This window comes from Lepisma saccharinum, chromosome 14 (assembly GCF_977018435.1).
Source record: "Lepisma saccharinum chromosome 14, izLepSacc3.1, whole genome shotgun sequence".
NCBI lineage: Eukaryota > Metazoa > Arthropoda > Insecta > Zygentoma > Lepismatidae > Lepisma > Lepisma saccharinum.
The window spans coordinates 76,086,023-76,104,259 of record NC_139242.1 but is presented as its reverse complement, the minus strand read 5'-3'; the positions used below and the strand labels follow the sequence as shown (position 1 = coordinate 76,104,259).

At 38.1% G+C, this 18,237-nt stretch overlaps 2 protein-coding genes across 4 annotated transcripts in view; one reads left to right on the top strand and one right to left on the bottom strand.

Moving 5' to 3' along the window:
* Window positions 1-7,566, bottom strand: part of LOC145999042 (uncharacterized) — a 75,996-nt gene extending 68,430 nt beyond the window's left edge. Inside the window, exon 1 of the mRNA XM_083135975.1 lies at window positions 7,309-7,566. The gene's annotated coding sequence lies outside the window, so the exon portion shown is untranslated. The remainder of the gene's footprint in view (window positions 1-7,308) is intronic.
* LOC145999043 (SPRY domain-containing SOCS box protein 3) overlaps window positions 1-18,237 on the top strand; it is a 49,812-nt gene that overhangs the window by 10,844 nt on the left and 20,731 nt on the right. For 2 of the 3 annotated variants that reach the window (XM_083135976.1, XM_083135979.1), the window contains exons 2-3: window positions 11,975-12,149; window positions 16,283-16,473. In XM_083135976.1, coding sequence (XP_082992102.1) covers window positions 11,975-12,149; window positions 16,283-16,473 — 366 coding nt within the window. Of the gene's footprint in view, window positions 1-11,243; window positions 11,456-11,974; window positions 12,150-16,282; window positions 16,474-18,237 lie in introns of those variants that run through there. The other variant, XM_083135977.1, reaches the window with a different exon arrangement.

Below are 18,237 nucleotides of genomic sequence, written 5' to 3'. Positions count from 1 at the left end.
AGTCCTGACGACATTCTTCAGAAGGTCAATGCGAATGAGATTTTATGCGAAAGGGGTAGAAGCCAATTGAAAGAAGTCTTATTGAAGCATAGAAAAGTATTTTCCGAGAGACCAGGTACTATTAAAAACTTCCAGTGTGAGATTGAACTCACCACCACAGAACCTGTGTATCGATCTCCATATCCCATACCTATAGCAAAAAGGAAACTCCTGGAGGAAGAATTAGAAAAGTGGAGACAATGGGGTGTTATAATGCCTTGTAACTCCCCTTACTTGAACCCTTTAATTGTAGTCGACAAGCCTGACGGTACAGTACGCCCATGCATTGACTTCAGAAATTTGAATAAAATTGTACGTGTTCCACGGAATTCAGTAGAGCCCATTTCGGATGCCTTACAAAAATTTAAAGGTGCTCGTTATTTTACAAATCTGGATCTGGCTTCTGGGTATTTGCAGATCCCTGTAAAAACTGACTGCCAACCATGTACTGCCTTCTCCTATAAAGGACGTCAGTGGATGTTTGCGCGAATGCCTTTTGGTATTTCTAGTGCTGTGTCAATTTTCATAGCGGCCATGCATGCTGTATTTGGTCCTGAAACCGAAGAGTATCTAACTCAATATATGGATGACTTGCTGATTTTCGACAAAGAACTCTCCAAGCATCTCGAACATCTGGACGAAGTGTTGCAGCGACTCCAAGAAGTGGGGATGACTGTAAAGCTGCGAAAGTGTGAATTTGTCAAAAAGGAAATTACCTACTTGGGTCACATTGTTTCTGGAGATGCTATCAAAATCCAACCAGACAAAAATTCAGCCGTTAAGTTATTTCCTAAACCTAAAACTAGAAAGGATGTTCGGAAATTTCTTGGCCTCGCCAACTGGAGGCGGAAGTTCATTGAAAATTTTGCAGCTAAATCTGAACCGCTCACCAGGCTGTTAGGTAAAAATCAACGTTGGATTTGGCGAGATGAGGAAGAACAAAGTTTCCAGCTACTGAAGAAGGAACTTGTAAGAGATGCTGAATTGGCACAGCCTGATTTTGAAAAGGATTTCTGTATCCAATGCGATGCTTCTGGGAAAGGATTGAGTAGTATTCTTTTCCAAATGGATGGTGAAGAGAGAAAAGTCATTCAATATGCAAGCCGAAAACTGAAGGAGAACGAACGCCATTACTCCATCCATGAGTTAGAATGTTTGGCCATAATCTTTGGAGTTGAGAAGTATGCAGTTTATTTGAAAGGTAGGCCCTTCACTATCTACAGTGATCATAAAGGGTTGGTATGGTTACAAGACGCCCGTAACTGGAACAGTCGTTTGACTCGGTGGTCTCTAAAACTCCAACAGTACCAGTATAAAATAGTATACGTCTCTGGTCGCCAAAACGATCTGGCAGATATTTTATCTCGGTATCCTGCTGATGATATACCCCAGATTCATCCTGAAAATAGCCAGCAGACATTCAGAATAAACTACCTGTGGGCCGAAAGAGGAGAAATAGATGACATCGACAAGTGGAGAGAGGCACAATTTGAAGATGAATTCTGCAAAAATTTACTCCAATCTCTAAATTCCCAGGAACCTAACCTCAGATTGCATCGTTCCTATCGCATTCAGGAAGGGATTTTATTTAAGAAAGGGTCGGATAATCAGTCCCTTTGGAAACTGTGTGTTCCGGTGGTAATGAAGCAATCTCTCTTGAAAGTAATTCATGATGAAGCTGGCCATTTTGGAGTGTCCAAGACATTGAAGCGACTTGCAGTACGATACTTCTGGAAAGGCATGAAGGATGACGTGATACAGTACATCCGAGATTGTGAAATTTGTGCCCAGAGTAAACCAGACAAATTGGGGATACTCAAGGAGACCCTTCATAGCAGTCCCAAGCAACCTCAGGAGATGCTTTCTCTGGACTTGATTGGGAAGCTTCCTCGTTCTAATGGATACCAGTACATCTTGAGCCTTATTGATGTGGGTACACGTTTTGTCTCCGCATATGCTTTACGGACTGCCAGAACCACAGAAATTATAAATACGCTTCAGAGAGGATATTTTGCTCACTATCCAAACGTTACGATTACCCTGAGCGACAGAGGAACTCAGTTTACCTCTAAGCAGTGGAAAGAATTTACCAAAAGCCGTGGTATCCATCATGTTTGCACAACAGCTTACAATCCAAAGGGGAACATGGTAGAACGAGCAAATCAAGAGATAGTCAGATTACTTCGTTTATTTTGTTATCGAGAACATCAGACTTGGTCGCGATACATATCAAAAGTTGTTTGGTTAATTAATTATTCTATTTCCGAAACTACTGGATATTCGCCTGCTGAACTATTCTTCAATCATCCTATACCCAGAGAGATCCTAACACATTTCAATTGGCCCGAACGGGAAGAAGCCCAACCTGATTGGAAGTCCAAATTGTTCTTAGCCCAAGTCAGGGAGAAGAAGAAGCTGTCGAAGGATTTAAAACAGAAGGGAAACGCCAAGACAGTGACAGTTGGAGACTTCGTGATGGTTAAAAACCATTCCTTAAGCTCCTCACTAGATAGGACCATTCAAAAGTTATTTATGTTGTGGATTGGACCTTATATAGTGGACAAAGTGGAAAATAATGTTGTGACATTGCTAATTCCAAGGACTAAAGAATTATATGATAAGGTTAACTTGGATAACCTAAAACTAGTGCGTTTTTCGGAGGATAAAAAGAAAGAGTTTGTACTTTAAAACTAAGTTTCCTCCAGGTAGATAACTTCCTTCCTGAAACTTAGTTTTCGAAAGGAAGGGGCAGCTGATATGATCCGTCATCAGTAGAAAATATGTCACTAATGTATTTATTTTTGTAAAAGAAAGCGTAATTTCTTTGTTATTATATGTAATAACGCACCTGGTTTGTAATGTACGTGGAACAAAGACCATGTGCTACTATTAAAGTAAGGCCACCATTTGGAATAATTTATGCAATAATAGCAATTGGATTCCTAGGATTTATTGTATGGGTAGATTTATTTATTGGAGTTATTTCTTTTATTATTTTAGTTGTACATTACTTAGTTATGTAATTGACAATTTAAACATAATTCTAATTAAGCTTGGAGGATATGGGATTTTGCGAATTATTTCTTGTATTGAGAGATTAGAGCCACTATTATTAAAAAAATAATTCAAATACTAAGTAAAATTAAAGAATAAGACCTCGTATATCTTTTGTTTAATGTTTATTGTATTTTATGCTTTGTTATGAGTAGTTTAATGTATATTCATGTTTGCAAGAGTGCACTATACGAATTTGTATTTCTAAAGATGTATAGATGTCAGTTTTGTTGATAGTATCCTTTTGTAGATAGTGAATGATTCATCTGTACTTTAATCTGTGTTCTCGAAAATAGTATAAAAGCGAGGATATCGCGTAAGAAATATCACACTTTCGCCACGGATCGTCGAAGCTTTTAAACTTAAAAAGAACTCCTTGGTGTTGTGCATACATCCTGGTATGGTAGTTCGGGGCGCAAGCTAGGCCTATGTGAACATAGGTACGCCGATAGCCATGCATTGATGATATGCACAATACTGCAACCATTCTACGTTAAATAATAAGGCTAGCCTAAAGATTAATTTGGAAATAAAAGGCTAAAGAGCAAATATTGGCTCAGTTATCATTGCATATCTCTTGGTGTGGTAGTTCGGGGCGCAAGCTAGGTCTATGTGATCATAGGCTTGCCGATAGCCACGCATTGAGTTTATGCGTTTTAGTTGAGTCAATTCATCGACAAAGCGAAATCCTCGCTTTCATCTCAAGTATATTTGCATTATAATTGCAATGAATAAAGAATAAAACCTTTCAGTTTATATATACTGCAATAATGTGATTTTATTTCTCTGTGCTGTGAATATTGTCTTTGCCTAACACTATCCGTGTACCTGAGAGGAGTCTGTGTACTTCACCGAGTCTCATCGTTCACCGCTGAGTATTATTAAGTTAATATTAATAGTATAATAATACGACGCGTACATACATAAGTTAAGTTTGGAACGTGTCAAGCTTTCGGAAAATTCTCGTCTGTTTTCATCTGGGCCTATTTGAGGAATGGGCCTAATGCTGCAGCATCAATAGCACCCACCTTAATCCGGCTCTGTGTAGGAAGCTTAGTCGGTCTTGTTCTCAACTTATTAATTCCCAGCCTCCTTCACAGAGTGATTATCATAGCGCACCACGAAATCTGGAGTCCTCAGGTTCGAATCCTGGATAACACAATGACTTTATATTTATTCATTTACTTCACCACTTCACTGATCATTCTCATGGTCGCGATTAACTTAGACAGGAAGAAAAGTGACGTAAAGTACAAAAAAAAAATACAAATATAGACTCGGTCACACTTTCTGAAATTGTATACACTGAAAAAAAAATATGGATAAAGCCCGCCTGTTATGTGAAGAGAACTCTTTCAAAAAACAACAAACAAACAAGTAAATAGTAGCCTACTTTCGACGAAGTAGTTACATAATAAAGGTTGTAGATTAGATAAGATTACGTAAGTTATAGTAAGAACGCCACGGAGAAGATATTGTGAAGGACAATGTCGTGCAGGATGAGACTTTTGTTGACAATACGGAGCCTTGCAGTGTGTGAACCTGTTGTACAGTCAATAGATTCAATTGTGCTGTGTAATTTATACAGCGCTAATTTTATGCACTCATTTACCGTTTTCTAAAATTAATTAGAGAAGTTTTAACTTTCACTGAGAAGAATTAAAGATTAATTACACAAAGTAATAGAAAATTCTGATTAAAAGCAATCTAATAATGTCAGTTGCGAATTCTGGCACTATTAAGCGAGAGGAGTACATACAATGTTGTATCATTTTCACGACACTTATTCTTCACAACGCTTGCGTGTAATAGTGCATATGAATGGCAACAATGTGAACATCTGAAGAGATACTCACGCCTATCTTTATTATTATTATTATTATTATTATTGAAGGGCCGGCCCCGTGGCGGAGTGGTTAGCACATCGCGCTACACCAGGGGTCCCGGGTTTGAATACCGGCCTGGGCATGAATGTTTGTGAGTGTCCATTCATCAATTTCATCATATCATCACTCATCCCCATCTTCGCAAATTAGCCAAAAGTTGCACAAGAATCGAAGTAAAATAAAGCAAATCAATAATAATATTATTTTTGAATGGAATTTTGAGATTTTTTCCGGCCTCCACGGTGGTGTGGTCAGCATAAGCACTAAAAAGTTCCCAGATTCAAATCCTGCTCGGTCATGCATGCATCACTGTAGTTGTCCCATCACCCATTTCCTTGGTTCATCATTCATTCCCATTGTCGCGATTAGCTAACGAGCTAGAAAAGCTACGTAGAATAACTAACATGGAAATCATTCAGACTTACGTTTCCGATGTATCAAAATAGAAGTTTGCTAACAAGAGGTGTCTTATAAGGTGTGTGTATGTGTGTGTGTGTTGGAGAGGGGATTATAAAGTTTCGAACTGATGCAATTCAACCTGAAAACTCACTCAATTTTATCCAGCAGCGACAATAAAGTTTGACTAGGGTGGACCACGTTTCCCCTAGGAAAGGAACTGGTCTCTCAGTTTCTGGAAAAAAATATTTTGACTACGAATATGTACACTTATGTTGCCTATGCATAAATGGTCTCATTGCTATAATGCCGGCCTCGGTAGCGCAGGACTTAGCACAGCGCGCTAGGAATCCCGGTTCGAATCCCAGCCTGAGCATGGAGTGTCCCTTCATCATTCATCACATCATCGTCGCGATTAGTCAAAAGTGGAAGGAAAGTGACGTAAACTAACCAAAGCAATCGTGCAATTATTGCTGCATTACCTTTTGAATGTTCGATACATTTTTTGTACCCCGTCTGTCACACGCCCCCCCCTCACTCCGGTTTCCTTCTACACTACTTTTGCCGGCCCCCGTGGCAGAGTGGTTAGCACATCGCGCTACGACGCCAGGGGTACCGGGTTCGAATCCTGGCCTGGGCATGGATGTTTGTGAGTGTCCATTCATCAATTTCATCAAATCATCACTCATCCCCATCTTCGCAAATTAGCCAAAAGTGGCACAAAAAGCAAAGTAAAATAAAGCAATTCAATTAATCAATTCATGTACACTATTTTTACGTAGCAGTGTTTGGTTTGAAAGGAAGTGGCATGTGTGACTGATTAGAATATGCAGTGTTTGGATGAGAAAGAGGTAGCCCTTCTGCATGTGGAACCAAAAGTTTTACGCTATTACTTTTATGTATAATCAAAAATTGTTGATTTAAAAGAAAATGAAGCCGGCCAACGTGGCGGAGTGGTTAGAACATCGTGCTGCGACGCCAGGGGTCCCGGGTTCGAATCCTGGCTTGGGCATGGACGTTTGTGATGTCTATTCATCAATTTCATCATATCATCACTCATCCACCTCTTCGCAAATTAGCCAAAAGTGGCACAAGAAGCGAAGTAAAATAATGCAAATAAAAAAAAATAAGCTCCCTGTTGTTTAATAGGCTATATGTTATTTTTACTTGAAATATAACTGGCTACACTTGCATTGTACATTGCATCTTCTTGTATCAGACCAAGATTGGGTCATAATTCTTTCTTTTACATCATTGATTTAATCAATTGGAAAAACTAACATCTGTCCAAAGTATTATATCTTTCCCTTATTTCTGTTTCAGTTGTTTGCGCGACGATGAGGATGAATACTGAACTGATGAAATGGATAATATTACAAACATACATTCATAACTTATTCAGGGTTCGAACCTGATGCCTCTGGCTTCGTAGCGTGAATGTGCTTTATTTATGTACCCTCTCTTTATTCAGTAACAATAAAGGATGTACGCGTTCTCAATAGCTCCACTGTTGCTCTTGTAACGGCAATATTGCCAATAGTTCCACTTATTAAATTTGCTCGGATTTCGTTATTTTCACATACTAAATTATAAATGTGAGTAATATGCCATATTGTCCAACATAAGGGGTGGGGGATACCTTCGCTTGACACTGATACTGCGTCTGTAAGGAGGGAGGGGGAAATCCCCAACATCCCAGCCTTTATTTTGGCCATCTCTAATTTGCTTTGATAAGATGCTCAATTGTTGTGGTCTTTTTTTCAGTGTTAGAAAGGACCTTAGTTTTAAAGAAATCAATTGCAGAGCTCCTATTGCACATTTGTACTGAAAGCATCATTTCAGTACACACAAATAACTGAATCGAACTTTGAAAAAAGTCACGAATCAGAACACTTCAAAACACACAATTTCCTCAATTAATGGTATCCCTTACCCGTTTTACTGCATGCTGATTGCGTAGTCATCACTGTCAAATGTTTTGGCAACCACAAACAGCCCAGCAACGACAATCACAGGACAAACACATCCTTTACATCTCTCCTGATCCATTTCGCTAGACGTTTCGCCCCCGTGGGACCAGGCGGGGGACGTTTTAGCAACTGACAATAGCAGTTCCTCGCGTAACACTCAGATGCGAACCCTGTCCTTCGACATTTGCACGAACCACCATTTTAAAACAGCTCCCCGTAACACAAACCCCGTTCTCCTATGCAAGCCGCAGTTGTCTTTACTCGCCGCTGGGGGCTCTGCTGTTCCTGGTGCCTCTCTCCCAACTCAAACAAGCGCAACCTTCAGGTATTGATTATTTGGGGGGTTTGAGAAGCTCAGGCACTCATTCCGCACACAGATGTATGATCTATTCGCACGTCCATCCTTTTGTGAGTCATGTTTTTTTCGGCACGTTTTGGACGCGCGGTTCATATTAAACCTTACACTGATGTAGAAGAATTGGAAAAAAGAACCTTGCTCACTCCTTAGCCCTATAATTATTTTATAAGCATTATAATAACTTCTGCAGCAATGTAAGAATTAAACAATTCAACGAATGAGAAGTCTGTTGTGGATACTCTCTATCTCTCTCTACATACATACATTCCACACACGGTCACACATGCCACATACACACAGACACATACGCACAATTTTGAATTCGAGACCCCCTGATTTCAAAGGAGCACTTCCATAGAAAATGGCAGGATAGTATTCTTTTATCAATTTGTTATTCCAAATTAACATAGTCAAAATTACTCCCTGGCGATGATCCAAAAACGGAGCTCGAACTCACTTCAACTAAACAGTGTCTGCGTAATGAGAACTCTAACATTCATAATGATACAAGGTATCCATATTCGTGTTGGTTTCGGACTACAGCGTCGTTCCAAAGTTATACCAGTATTTCATGGACACCCTGTATATCGAACAGAATAAAACGACCTTCACCTTTAAATTAAAAAGGGTGTTATTCAGTATTTCAAAAATCAATATAGGTTAAATTAACTTGTTCACTTCGTGTTGTTCGTTGCCCATTCTTACTATACGTCTTTCGGATTCTTATCTCCCAGCAGAAAACGACAGAAATAGCTTCCGCAATACGCAGCGTCCGCAGGGAGGGTCAAAGGGGTCGCTTAACCTACCTTGGAATGAGGAAAAATTTTCTACTTCTCCTCCCTCCCTCCCTTTTATTTGTAACTCTCTATTGTCCATTTATTTTTCTACGTTTTCACTCCCATTTTTTCTGTTTCTTATTTCATTCTTTCTCTCTTTTATCTCTAGTATCTGCTACTCTTCTGCCTTCTCTCTCTCTCTCTCTCTCTCTTTCTCCCTCTCTCTCTCTTTGTGCCTGATTTTCTTTTTAATTTCTCTCTTCCCTCCCGCTTCTCCATTTCTCTCTCTTCTGTATTTTTCTTTCTCTTGTTTTTTTTATTTATCCATGTCTTTCTTCTTCTTTCACTCTTTCGGGCTTCTCTATTTCTCTCTCTCTCTTCTTTATTTATTTCTCTCTTCGCTTCTCAATATATCGCTCTCTCTCTCTTCCATATTTCCTTCTTTCTCCCCCTCTGCGCGTGTGCGTGTTGTCTTACCTCTTTATTTTCCTTTCATTATCTGTATCTATTTTGCTTTCCTTCTTCTTTCTTTTCTCTCTCTGTAGCTTATTGGGTTCTCTTCCTTTTTCTCGTTCTCTACCGTTTCTTTCATCATCTCTACATTTCTTTCTTATGATAACATGTAAACATGATTATCAATATAACTAACAATTTTATGTGAGCGCCCATGGAAGAACTACTCAAAATATTCCAGTATATTCACAAATGATTGTGCATTCATGTATTTACAGGTTCACACAGGCATTTCTTTTGTTAAGAATAAAATGTTATCAATTTTCAGTCTTACCTATAAAAAAGGTGCGTACCGCCAGAAAAAAATAACTATATATATATATATATATATGGTCCCGATTAGCCTTTCTGGGCATAAAGTAAACTTAAAACAACAATTCAAACGTGCCGACCGCTGTGGCGACGCCAGGGATCTCTGGTTCGAACCCCGGCCTGACCATGGATGTTTTTGTGAGTGTCCCTTCATCAAGCTTATCATATCGTCACTCATCCTTCATTCGTATCGTTGCGATTAGACAAAAGAGGCAGCAAAGAAGCGAAGCGAAATAACAAAGACATTGTTACAAATATAAAGATGGGTTCGATACCCGGTGGAGGCACACAGTGGTTCGGATTCCACTTTAAACTATAGGTCCAGCCTCGGTTAGCCTGTCGGTGCATAAAAGTGAACTTAAAAAATAACTCAAACAAACAGATCATCTCGTGTAAAGCCGTTCGTACGCTATTCCATTGTCACTGAAACAGAGCGTTGAAGACCCGAGAAAATCGACAATTGAGACATTGAACAACATAAAAAAGTGTTCCCCTGTGCATAGCACCACGCCATGAAGGCGTATAGGGGGTGCGGGGGTAACGCCCCACACTTTCTTGATCCGGTCGTGAGTGGGGGTGATGTGATCAGCATCATGCCCCTGACCGCCTTTACCCCCCAGGGTTTCCCCCAGGTACCCATGTTATTCGACGCTGGGTGGGCGCCGGGGCCGCTTTCACCGTTAGAAAAGTTCCCGGGTTTGAACCGGCCGGGGATCGAACCGGGGACCTTGAGCATGGTAGTCAGACGCGTTACCGACTGAGCCACCGCGGCCACTCATTGAACAACGTTCTAGTTTGAAATCTTCAAATATCTGAAATCACACAATCCAAAGATATAGTAACAATGATTTCAAATTTTACTAAAAGATAACAATCTTTAAATTGCATTAAATAAACAAAATGAAAATAAATTATTTGAGCCATTATTTATGTATTTATTTATTTATAACACAGCTTCCTTTTTAGTGTTTTATGCATGTCCAATCCAGATTACATTTAAATATCGAGAAAAAAAACAATACTTCTTTTGAGACCGACGACTGCAATGTCAGACCTTTCAAGATTTCTAAGAACGCTGCATTCAACGCCGTTTTTATTTAACGGTGCATTTCGGCCTCTTTTGGCTAATCTCGGCGATTAGATTGATTGAATTGCTTAATTTCACTTCGCTTTTTGTGCCACTTTTGGCTAATTTGCGAAGATTTGGATGAGTGATAATGTGATGAAATTGATGAATGGACACTCACAAACATCCATGCCCAGGCCGGGATTCAAATCCGGAACCCCTACGGTCGTAGTTGCTGTGATAACCATTCCGCCATGGAAGTCAGCACCATATTTTCTTGTTTACTACGGCCGGAAGAGGCCAGACTTGTCAGGGGGGTGGCTCGTCCGCTAATCCTCTCTGTTGTTCAACATTGCCATCCTCTTTGTTTCCTTTTTTCATGTTTTTTCCCCTTTACATGTCATAATTATTGGTGCACTCTGTTGGGGATTCCCGATGGCGTAGTGGTAACGTCGTCGCTTTGTAATCATGGGGTCATTATTTTGATTCCCGTGGAGACACATAGTAAAGTAGTTCGTATCCCACTGCAGATCCAGTCTGGATTAACCTTTCTGTGCATAAAGTGGACTTAAAAAAGGCGAAAAAAAATGGTACACCCTGTATGCAGCAGATGATAATTTTATCTAATCAGTGTCTGTGAAAGGTCAAATTATGGGATAATGGCTCCAATAGAAAACAAAAAAAATGTCTCTCGTGAATACAGAATAATATAACTACGTTTGTAAATCTACATACGAATTTATATAATCTGAAAGAGCTGCCCAATATTTGTTGATATTGCGTCGTCTTTTGATGCCAAAATATGTTAACAGATGGCAGCAACTTCATCCTTCGTCTTCGCTGGACCCGACAATGGGAGGGGGAGGGGACCGAGGTACACAAGTATCAAAATGGTGGCCATGCGTAGGTAGCATTTGTTGTGGTAGCGTATTTTTGCGCAGAAATGTTTCGCAGATGATAGTTCCTGATCACTGACACTCAAGCAATAGGTATCGGTACATTATTGAATAGTAACACAACATCAATCGTTACGAATCTCTTAATTACGTTTGGAAAAGCTCTTTGGAGAACAAAATTCGTATCGGGTAAGCAGACAAACCATACAGTAGTTTTGTAAGTGTACAAACATCGAAATGACATAATAGCTTAACATTTTCCTTTTATTATCATTGTAAAGTTTTAATTGTATCATTAACAGAGCGATTATTATTTAAGGCCATCTGATGTTGACAATTCGGGTATGCATAAATTGACATTGGCATTGTTTACCTCAGATTCATTAACATAATGTCAGTTATAAAATAACTAGAATAAACGAAAATATATCAATTGTATGTAGTTGAACCCAGGACTGCTTTAGATTTTCAGTTTGGTAATTCAGGTACATTCAAATCCAGTTACCCTGATGTTCTAATCTACTGTGTATACAATTTTGACATTGTCTCATCTTTTCAGCAGTTCAACTCTTGCTTAGTGTTATTTCTTTTATATGGTGTGGCATTGTAATGGTCACTGCTTATTTGTAGTCAATGGAGCTTTATAACTACCCCTTTCCCAAAAGCAATGTTTCATTTTTATTAAAATTGTGTTCATTTCTTCAACAGCAGAGAGAAGCAGGGCACAGAACAAGGAGTGCATCATCTAAAAGTTGGGTGCAAATGGCTGGATTTCCTATATGTTGTCACGTTCAGTCGGTAATTGGGGAGTCGTTTTGCAAATGTTCCAAGTCCAAAGCTCGTGCAAGTGAATTACATTGTGACTGCGGTGAAGATCTAGATGGTGAGTAATATATGAATAAATCCCCACTCACACTCTGCCCCCCAACCTATATCATTGTCATTATTTTAAACCATATAAGCATAGGCTATGCCAACAGTTTACATTTCAAGTTCATCGTAGAATATGAACACTATATGCATCTGCAAGTTCAATAGTCTAATGCATCGTTTATGATACTGTAATTCCACTTACAGATTCGATCTTTTTTGGGGGTTGGTGACTGATCATATTCAAGGGATATTTAGCCCCAAAGTGTGACCAGCATTTGTCCAATTCCTTGTATTGTGGAGGAGTCTAACTTTTTAAGGAAATGAAATATTGGGTAACGGTTCCGATTGTTTTATGATTTCTCCTATCACAAAGACTAATGATCGTAAAATTTTGGAAATCATTGTCACACGAAAAACGTTATTTATGTTAAAAAAAAAACAACTTGAAAATTACCTTACCCACTTCTCATGGACAAGATATTCTCCGTCGACAACCGACAGTAAATATCGTAGAAGCATGGGAATGAATGTGGAAGTAGAATGCATTTAGGGACTTTATTTTAATGCTAAGGGAACCAAACCTAACCTGCCTAACCTAACCACAAAAGCATATATTGAACAAAATATTAAGTGATCGCTAAAACTCTGCAGTAGGTGTTAACAGACATAAATCGAAATCGAACCATGTAAAAATTGCATTCGTAGCATGATGAAATCGCAATAAAACAAAAGGAACTTAGGCCAAATATGGTTCTAAGTATATATATATCCAATATATAAAAGAAAAACCAACATACAGGCATCTAATAATATTAGACCTACACTTCTAACATAATAAAACCATAAAATTACTAACACCATTAAATTTAATAGTCTTAATCAATTACATCTAAAAGAAAGCCATTGCCAAGATATATACGAAGGCTGCTGGAAAAGTTTCTGCAGTCAATATGAAAAAGACATGTGAAATTCTAGGAATGGCTTTATTGTTTTTCAAAGTATTCACCCTTAAGATCGATACACTTTTGCATATGCTCAAAGCAATTTTGAAATAATTTTTTTCACTCTGAAGCTGATACCTCAGAAACCGCTGATCGGAATGCGCAACAGCTGCTTCAGGCGACACAAATCGCTCACCACACATCTTATTTTTCATGTGTGGGAACAAAAAGAAGTCATTAGGTAATAAATCACATGAGTACGGACAATGAATCATTGATTCAACATTTTTACTGGACAAAGAATCAACAGTTTGTTGTGCTGAGTGGGAACTGGCGTTGTCGTGGTGAAGAATAATGCGATGATTTTGGTTTGTTTTACGCAACTCATTGATGACCTCGGGCAAACGAATTGTTGTATACCACTCAACATTTGCAGTCCTTCAATCTTCTAAAGCTATTGTTGCCACATGTTCGGTATAACCAAAGAAACAAGCAATCATTTGCTTGGCAGCAGTCCTCGAACAAACAACTTTTTTTGGTTTCGGCTCATCTTGAAACACCCAAACAGTGGATTGCTGTTTAGTTTCGAGTTTGTATGAATAGATCCAAGTTTCATCCCCTGTAACGATGTAGTACACCAAATTTGACTTGTCTCGATTGAATTTTTTGAGCATTTCTTTTACACCAATTTACACGAGCCTGTTTTTGAGCTTCAGTCAAGTTGTGTGGGATCCAACGGCTGAAAGTTTCCGTATGTTCAGATGACCATGCAAAATCGTATGTATTGCTTTCATGTCAATATTCAAGGATGCCTGAATCTCACTGCATGTCACATTACAATCTCTCTCAATCATTTCGCGCACAGCATGAACATTAATGGCAACAACATACGTGGATGGATGACCTTCACGAAATTCATCACTGAGAAATGTGCGACCACGCTGGAATTCGGAAAACCAATTGTACACAGTCCTATTGGATGTTGCTTCATCCCCAAAAGCCAAATGAAGTCGCTCGATGTATTGTTTCGGTGTTAAACTACATTTGAAATCATAAAAAATCATTGCCCAAAAGTGTTCACGAGAAATTTCTCACACGAAACTACCACTTCAAACTGCTGTGAAAAATAAATGATAATTTAATCATAAAAAGGGTCTATTCTTCCAATTGTTATAATAGCAGAACACTAGCGCCACTGTTGGTGGTAGTTTGCAGAAACTTTTCCAGAAACCCTCGTACATACATACCTTGAAAATGTTCATTTGCAGCTACATGGTTACTGGACTGTAAGAGATTTGTTAATGTGTTAATATGCAGTCCTGAAACACATGGCAATTCTAACAGCATTATACCTAACACTTGCATTGTAACAATATCACAAAATTACTAAAAGCGACAACATGATAAATAGTACCACATAAAACCATCTATTACTCTGCTCTAACCATAGCTAGACAAATTCAGGGTGGTGCCTGAATTTTCAAGTCTGGTTCTATTTTTTTTTTATTAATTCATGTTCATTTATTGAAATTTCAATTATATATTTTTTTAAGTTTAAATAATAAGTGCAGTATGTTTCTTAATGTTTAAATGTTTTCTGTATCGCGTGTATCATTAAACCAGAACAATAAACATGCCATTATAAATTGTTGCACTATTGTTGGCCATATTTTGAAATCTTCAGTGATATGGTAAGAGTCAGCGACACACTAGAATGTATTACATGGTTATTTATTTACAGAGTACACCTTTCAGTCCACCATCAGAACATATGTTGCTAAATAATATTTAATTGTGCTATCTTGACTTGTATTAACCCCTTTGTGTTATTTTTTTTTTTGTTCCTTTCATTGATGATGATTTCAGTGTAAAATAGCTGGGTGCTGGGGGCCTCTGATTACTGAAATAAATTAACGAATGACTCCCTTCCTCCCTTAAGTTTTGTCCTCAGTGTTCGGAATCTCGTAAGAGGCCATGAATTCCTCAAAAATATTAGAATTTTCATTTACAGTTTGAATGCAAAATGTCAATTGTTCACGGATGGATATGTCACAAGTTTCGTCAACCATAATAGCAAAATTTTCCCGACTTTTAATATCTGCTACCACGGAGCGCAAAACAGATCTCCCTACTATATCAATTATCTCATTCTGAATGTCATGTCATGTGAGAGCCATTTGTAGCCCGAACGTCCCCTCCACTCTCCTAGTTCATGCACATCTTATTTTGAAACTCTTTTAAGTAAAAATGTTAATAATACTCATAATTATATACTTAGTATATAGTAATAAGTCATGTGTTTTGCTGTGTCTGGTCATAGCCCCCCCCCCCCCCAAAGTTGATGGTTTAGCGGTCTAAACCCCCCAAAGTTGATCGTCTAGAACATTTCAAATGTGTATTTAAAGTTAAGTTCATGTGGTGCAATTCAGAGTAAACTTTAAAAGAGAAACAAAATAATACATTAGATTCTCTTAAGCAAAATTATTTGGGGAGGCGGCTCTGCCCCCACATCGATAACATGGGGGCCTCGAGCCCCCCCAAGCCCCATGGAGTTAGTGCCTATGGGTCTACAGAAGAAAATTTTTGCATGTGTTCATACCTTTGTAGTATTAACAAATATACTAAGTTTCATTGAAATCTGAATTGGTGTGTGTCATGGCTTGGGTGATTTGATGTGAAATCAGTCACAAGTTTTTTTTCTTTCAGGTTTTTGATTTATAGTACTTTGAAAACGTTATTTTTCCCCATGCTTTGTGTGACCATTTTGAACAGGCATCATATTCACTTTAACATATATTTTTTTCAGTTAAGGTAGCATATTTATCATATTTTTTGCTTGCCTGTATCATGTGATGGCAAATGCCAATTTGTATTTATAATATTGTTATGATGGGCAAAGTTCAATCCAATTATGGAACATAAAGTCAAATCCGATTATGCAATGTTACATATTGGACAGACATAAAAAATATATAACATCTTTATGTCATTGTATAGTAACTCAGTAGGTACATGAAAATAAATAATGAACAATTTTTTAAAAATATGTTTATAATGAATCTGAATTTTTACTTGGCTCATATCAGACATTTACCAGTAGTGGTGAGAGTAAATACATTTTTTAATCTGTACTTAGTGTGCTAGTCGAAGACTCCAATAAAATAATAAGTGACCGTTTTTAACATACGTAATTATTTTGCAGTTTATGAATGGGCATGGGATAGCAAGCTGACCTCAGCATCAGCTTTGTTGAGCAAGGACAATCGTGAGATCAAATTTCACCCTGGGTATAGCTCTGGAACAGCGGCAGTACGTGGTGACAAGTGTTTCACAGCTGGAAATCATTATTATTGGGAGATCAAAATGCTGACACCAGTGTATGGGACGGATGTGGTAAGTCTACCAGTCAATTGCTTCCTTTATAGATTATTATGCATTTTCAAAAGACTGAAATCATGAAAGCACAGTTGCAAGTGATATATGTTAATATTATAGAACAGTTCCAAATATTAAGTCTTTATTAACTTGATATTATGTTTACTAGTATTTGTATAATGTAATGTATTTTGTGTGTTTGTATGCCTGTGAATGAAAGCATTGAGTCCCCCTTATAGCTTTAATTTTACCATATTTATTATCATCTGTGATGTTCACCGGTTAACACTTTAACATTGACATGCTCTCAAGCATATCCATTACAGCCTCCAGATTTGATAATTATTGGTATTAACTCAAAAATATTGTTAAAGCATTCTATATTTTACAATGTTGGATCCCACTTGACCATTTTTTAATTGAACTGTTTCAATATTGTTAGAATTATTTAGAATGTGAGTATGCAGTGGAACCTCGATTTTACAGGGGACCAAGAAGAAAACACTTAAAGTGCAGGAAAATGTAAATGTAAAATACGGAATATAAAATTGGGGTTTCGAGCGTCCATAGATAAAGCAGAACTCGCCACATTCCAACATTTTCACACTTGGAATGTTCACTTTTGTTTGTTCCAAGGTGGATTGATTTAAATTGTGATTTAAATCAGGTGATTTTTTTTTTAAATCACTTATGTAAATCACTTTAATTAAATAATTTATGAAATAATCAGGGGCGGCGCGTGCCTTTTCAGTCAGGCAGGGCACATTTTTCTTTTGGGTGGGGAGGGTGGCAGTTAGCCTCTATATTCCTCTTTAAGGTTTTTGAGGGGAGTTCCTTGATATGGAGTAAGTAAATTGTTCGAACAATTTGGAATAAAATTAACATTCTGATCAAGATATCTCTCCAAAGAGCATTAAATACTCACTACGTAGGAATACGAAAAATCAGCAACATATGGAACAAAAATACATGAATAAAAAAAACCCTCGAATACTGACGTCGCTTGCAGTAACTAAACTTTGGGTAGATACTGGAATGATTAGGAAAATGTTACACTGCAGTTTCTCTTCCATTGTCAATGAATTGAAAGGCGTAGATATTAAAGTTTCTACATGATTCAATGTCATATTCACCAAGTATCCACTAATATCAATGACTTAGTAGGAAGATGATGCAGCGTTAAGTTCAGTTACAACACTTTACATTGGCCATGTACCCCCAAAAAGTTCGTTTATACTTACGAAGATATTCTGCATGTCAAGTTGCTGGAACACAGACACAATTACACAAATAAATAAACACGTACAGTAACTATAAAATCTCGAAAAACTAATTATTTCATAAGCGACCAATACGCACAGACGGAACGCAACGCAAACTCACACACTAACTCAAATCCAAATCCGTATTACAATGGGAAGAAAAGAGGAAAGGAGGATCTTTTTGAAAATACGAGGGACTAGTTTGTGCAATAAAAAGTGTTGTCAACTTTTCAGGTCGCCGGAACAAGCACGAAGAAAAGCATTCGAGGGATTTTTTTCTATCTTATTGCTGCAGCCTGGAAGAACGAATGAACTGCATACCAAGCGTTGGAAACACTGAACGACGCAAACATGAATGGGCAGGGCACCTCGTTTACTGCCCAGAGACGGCTACGAATTTTGCGCTTTTCCATTGTGAGGGGACCGTCCCTTGCCTATGCTGTAAATGTTTGGATCAGTCAGTGACGTCACGTCTCCAGGGCAGAGCCGAAATTGGACTCTCTCCAACAGGACGGAGAAA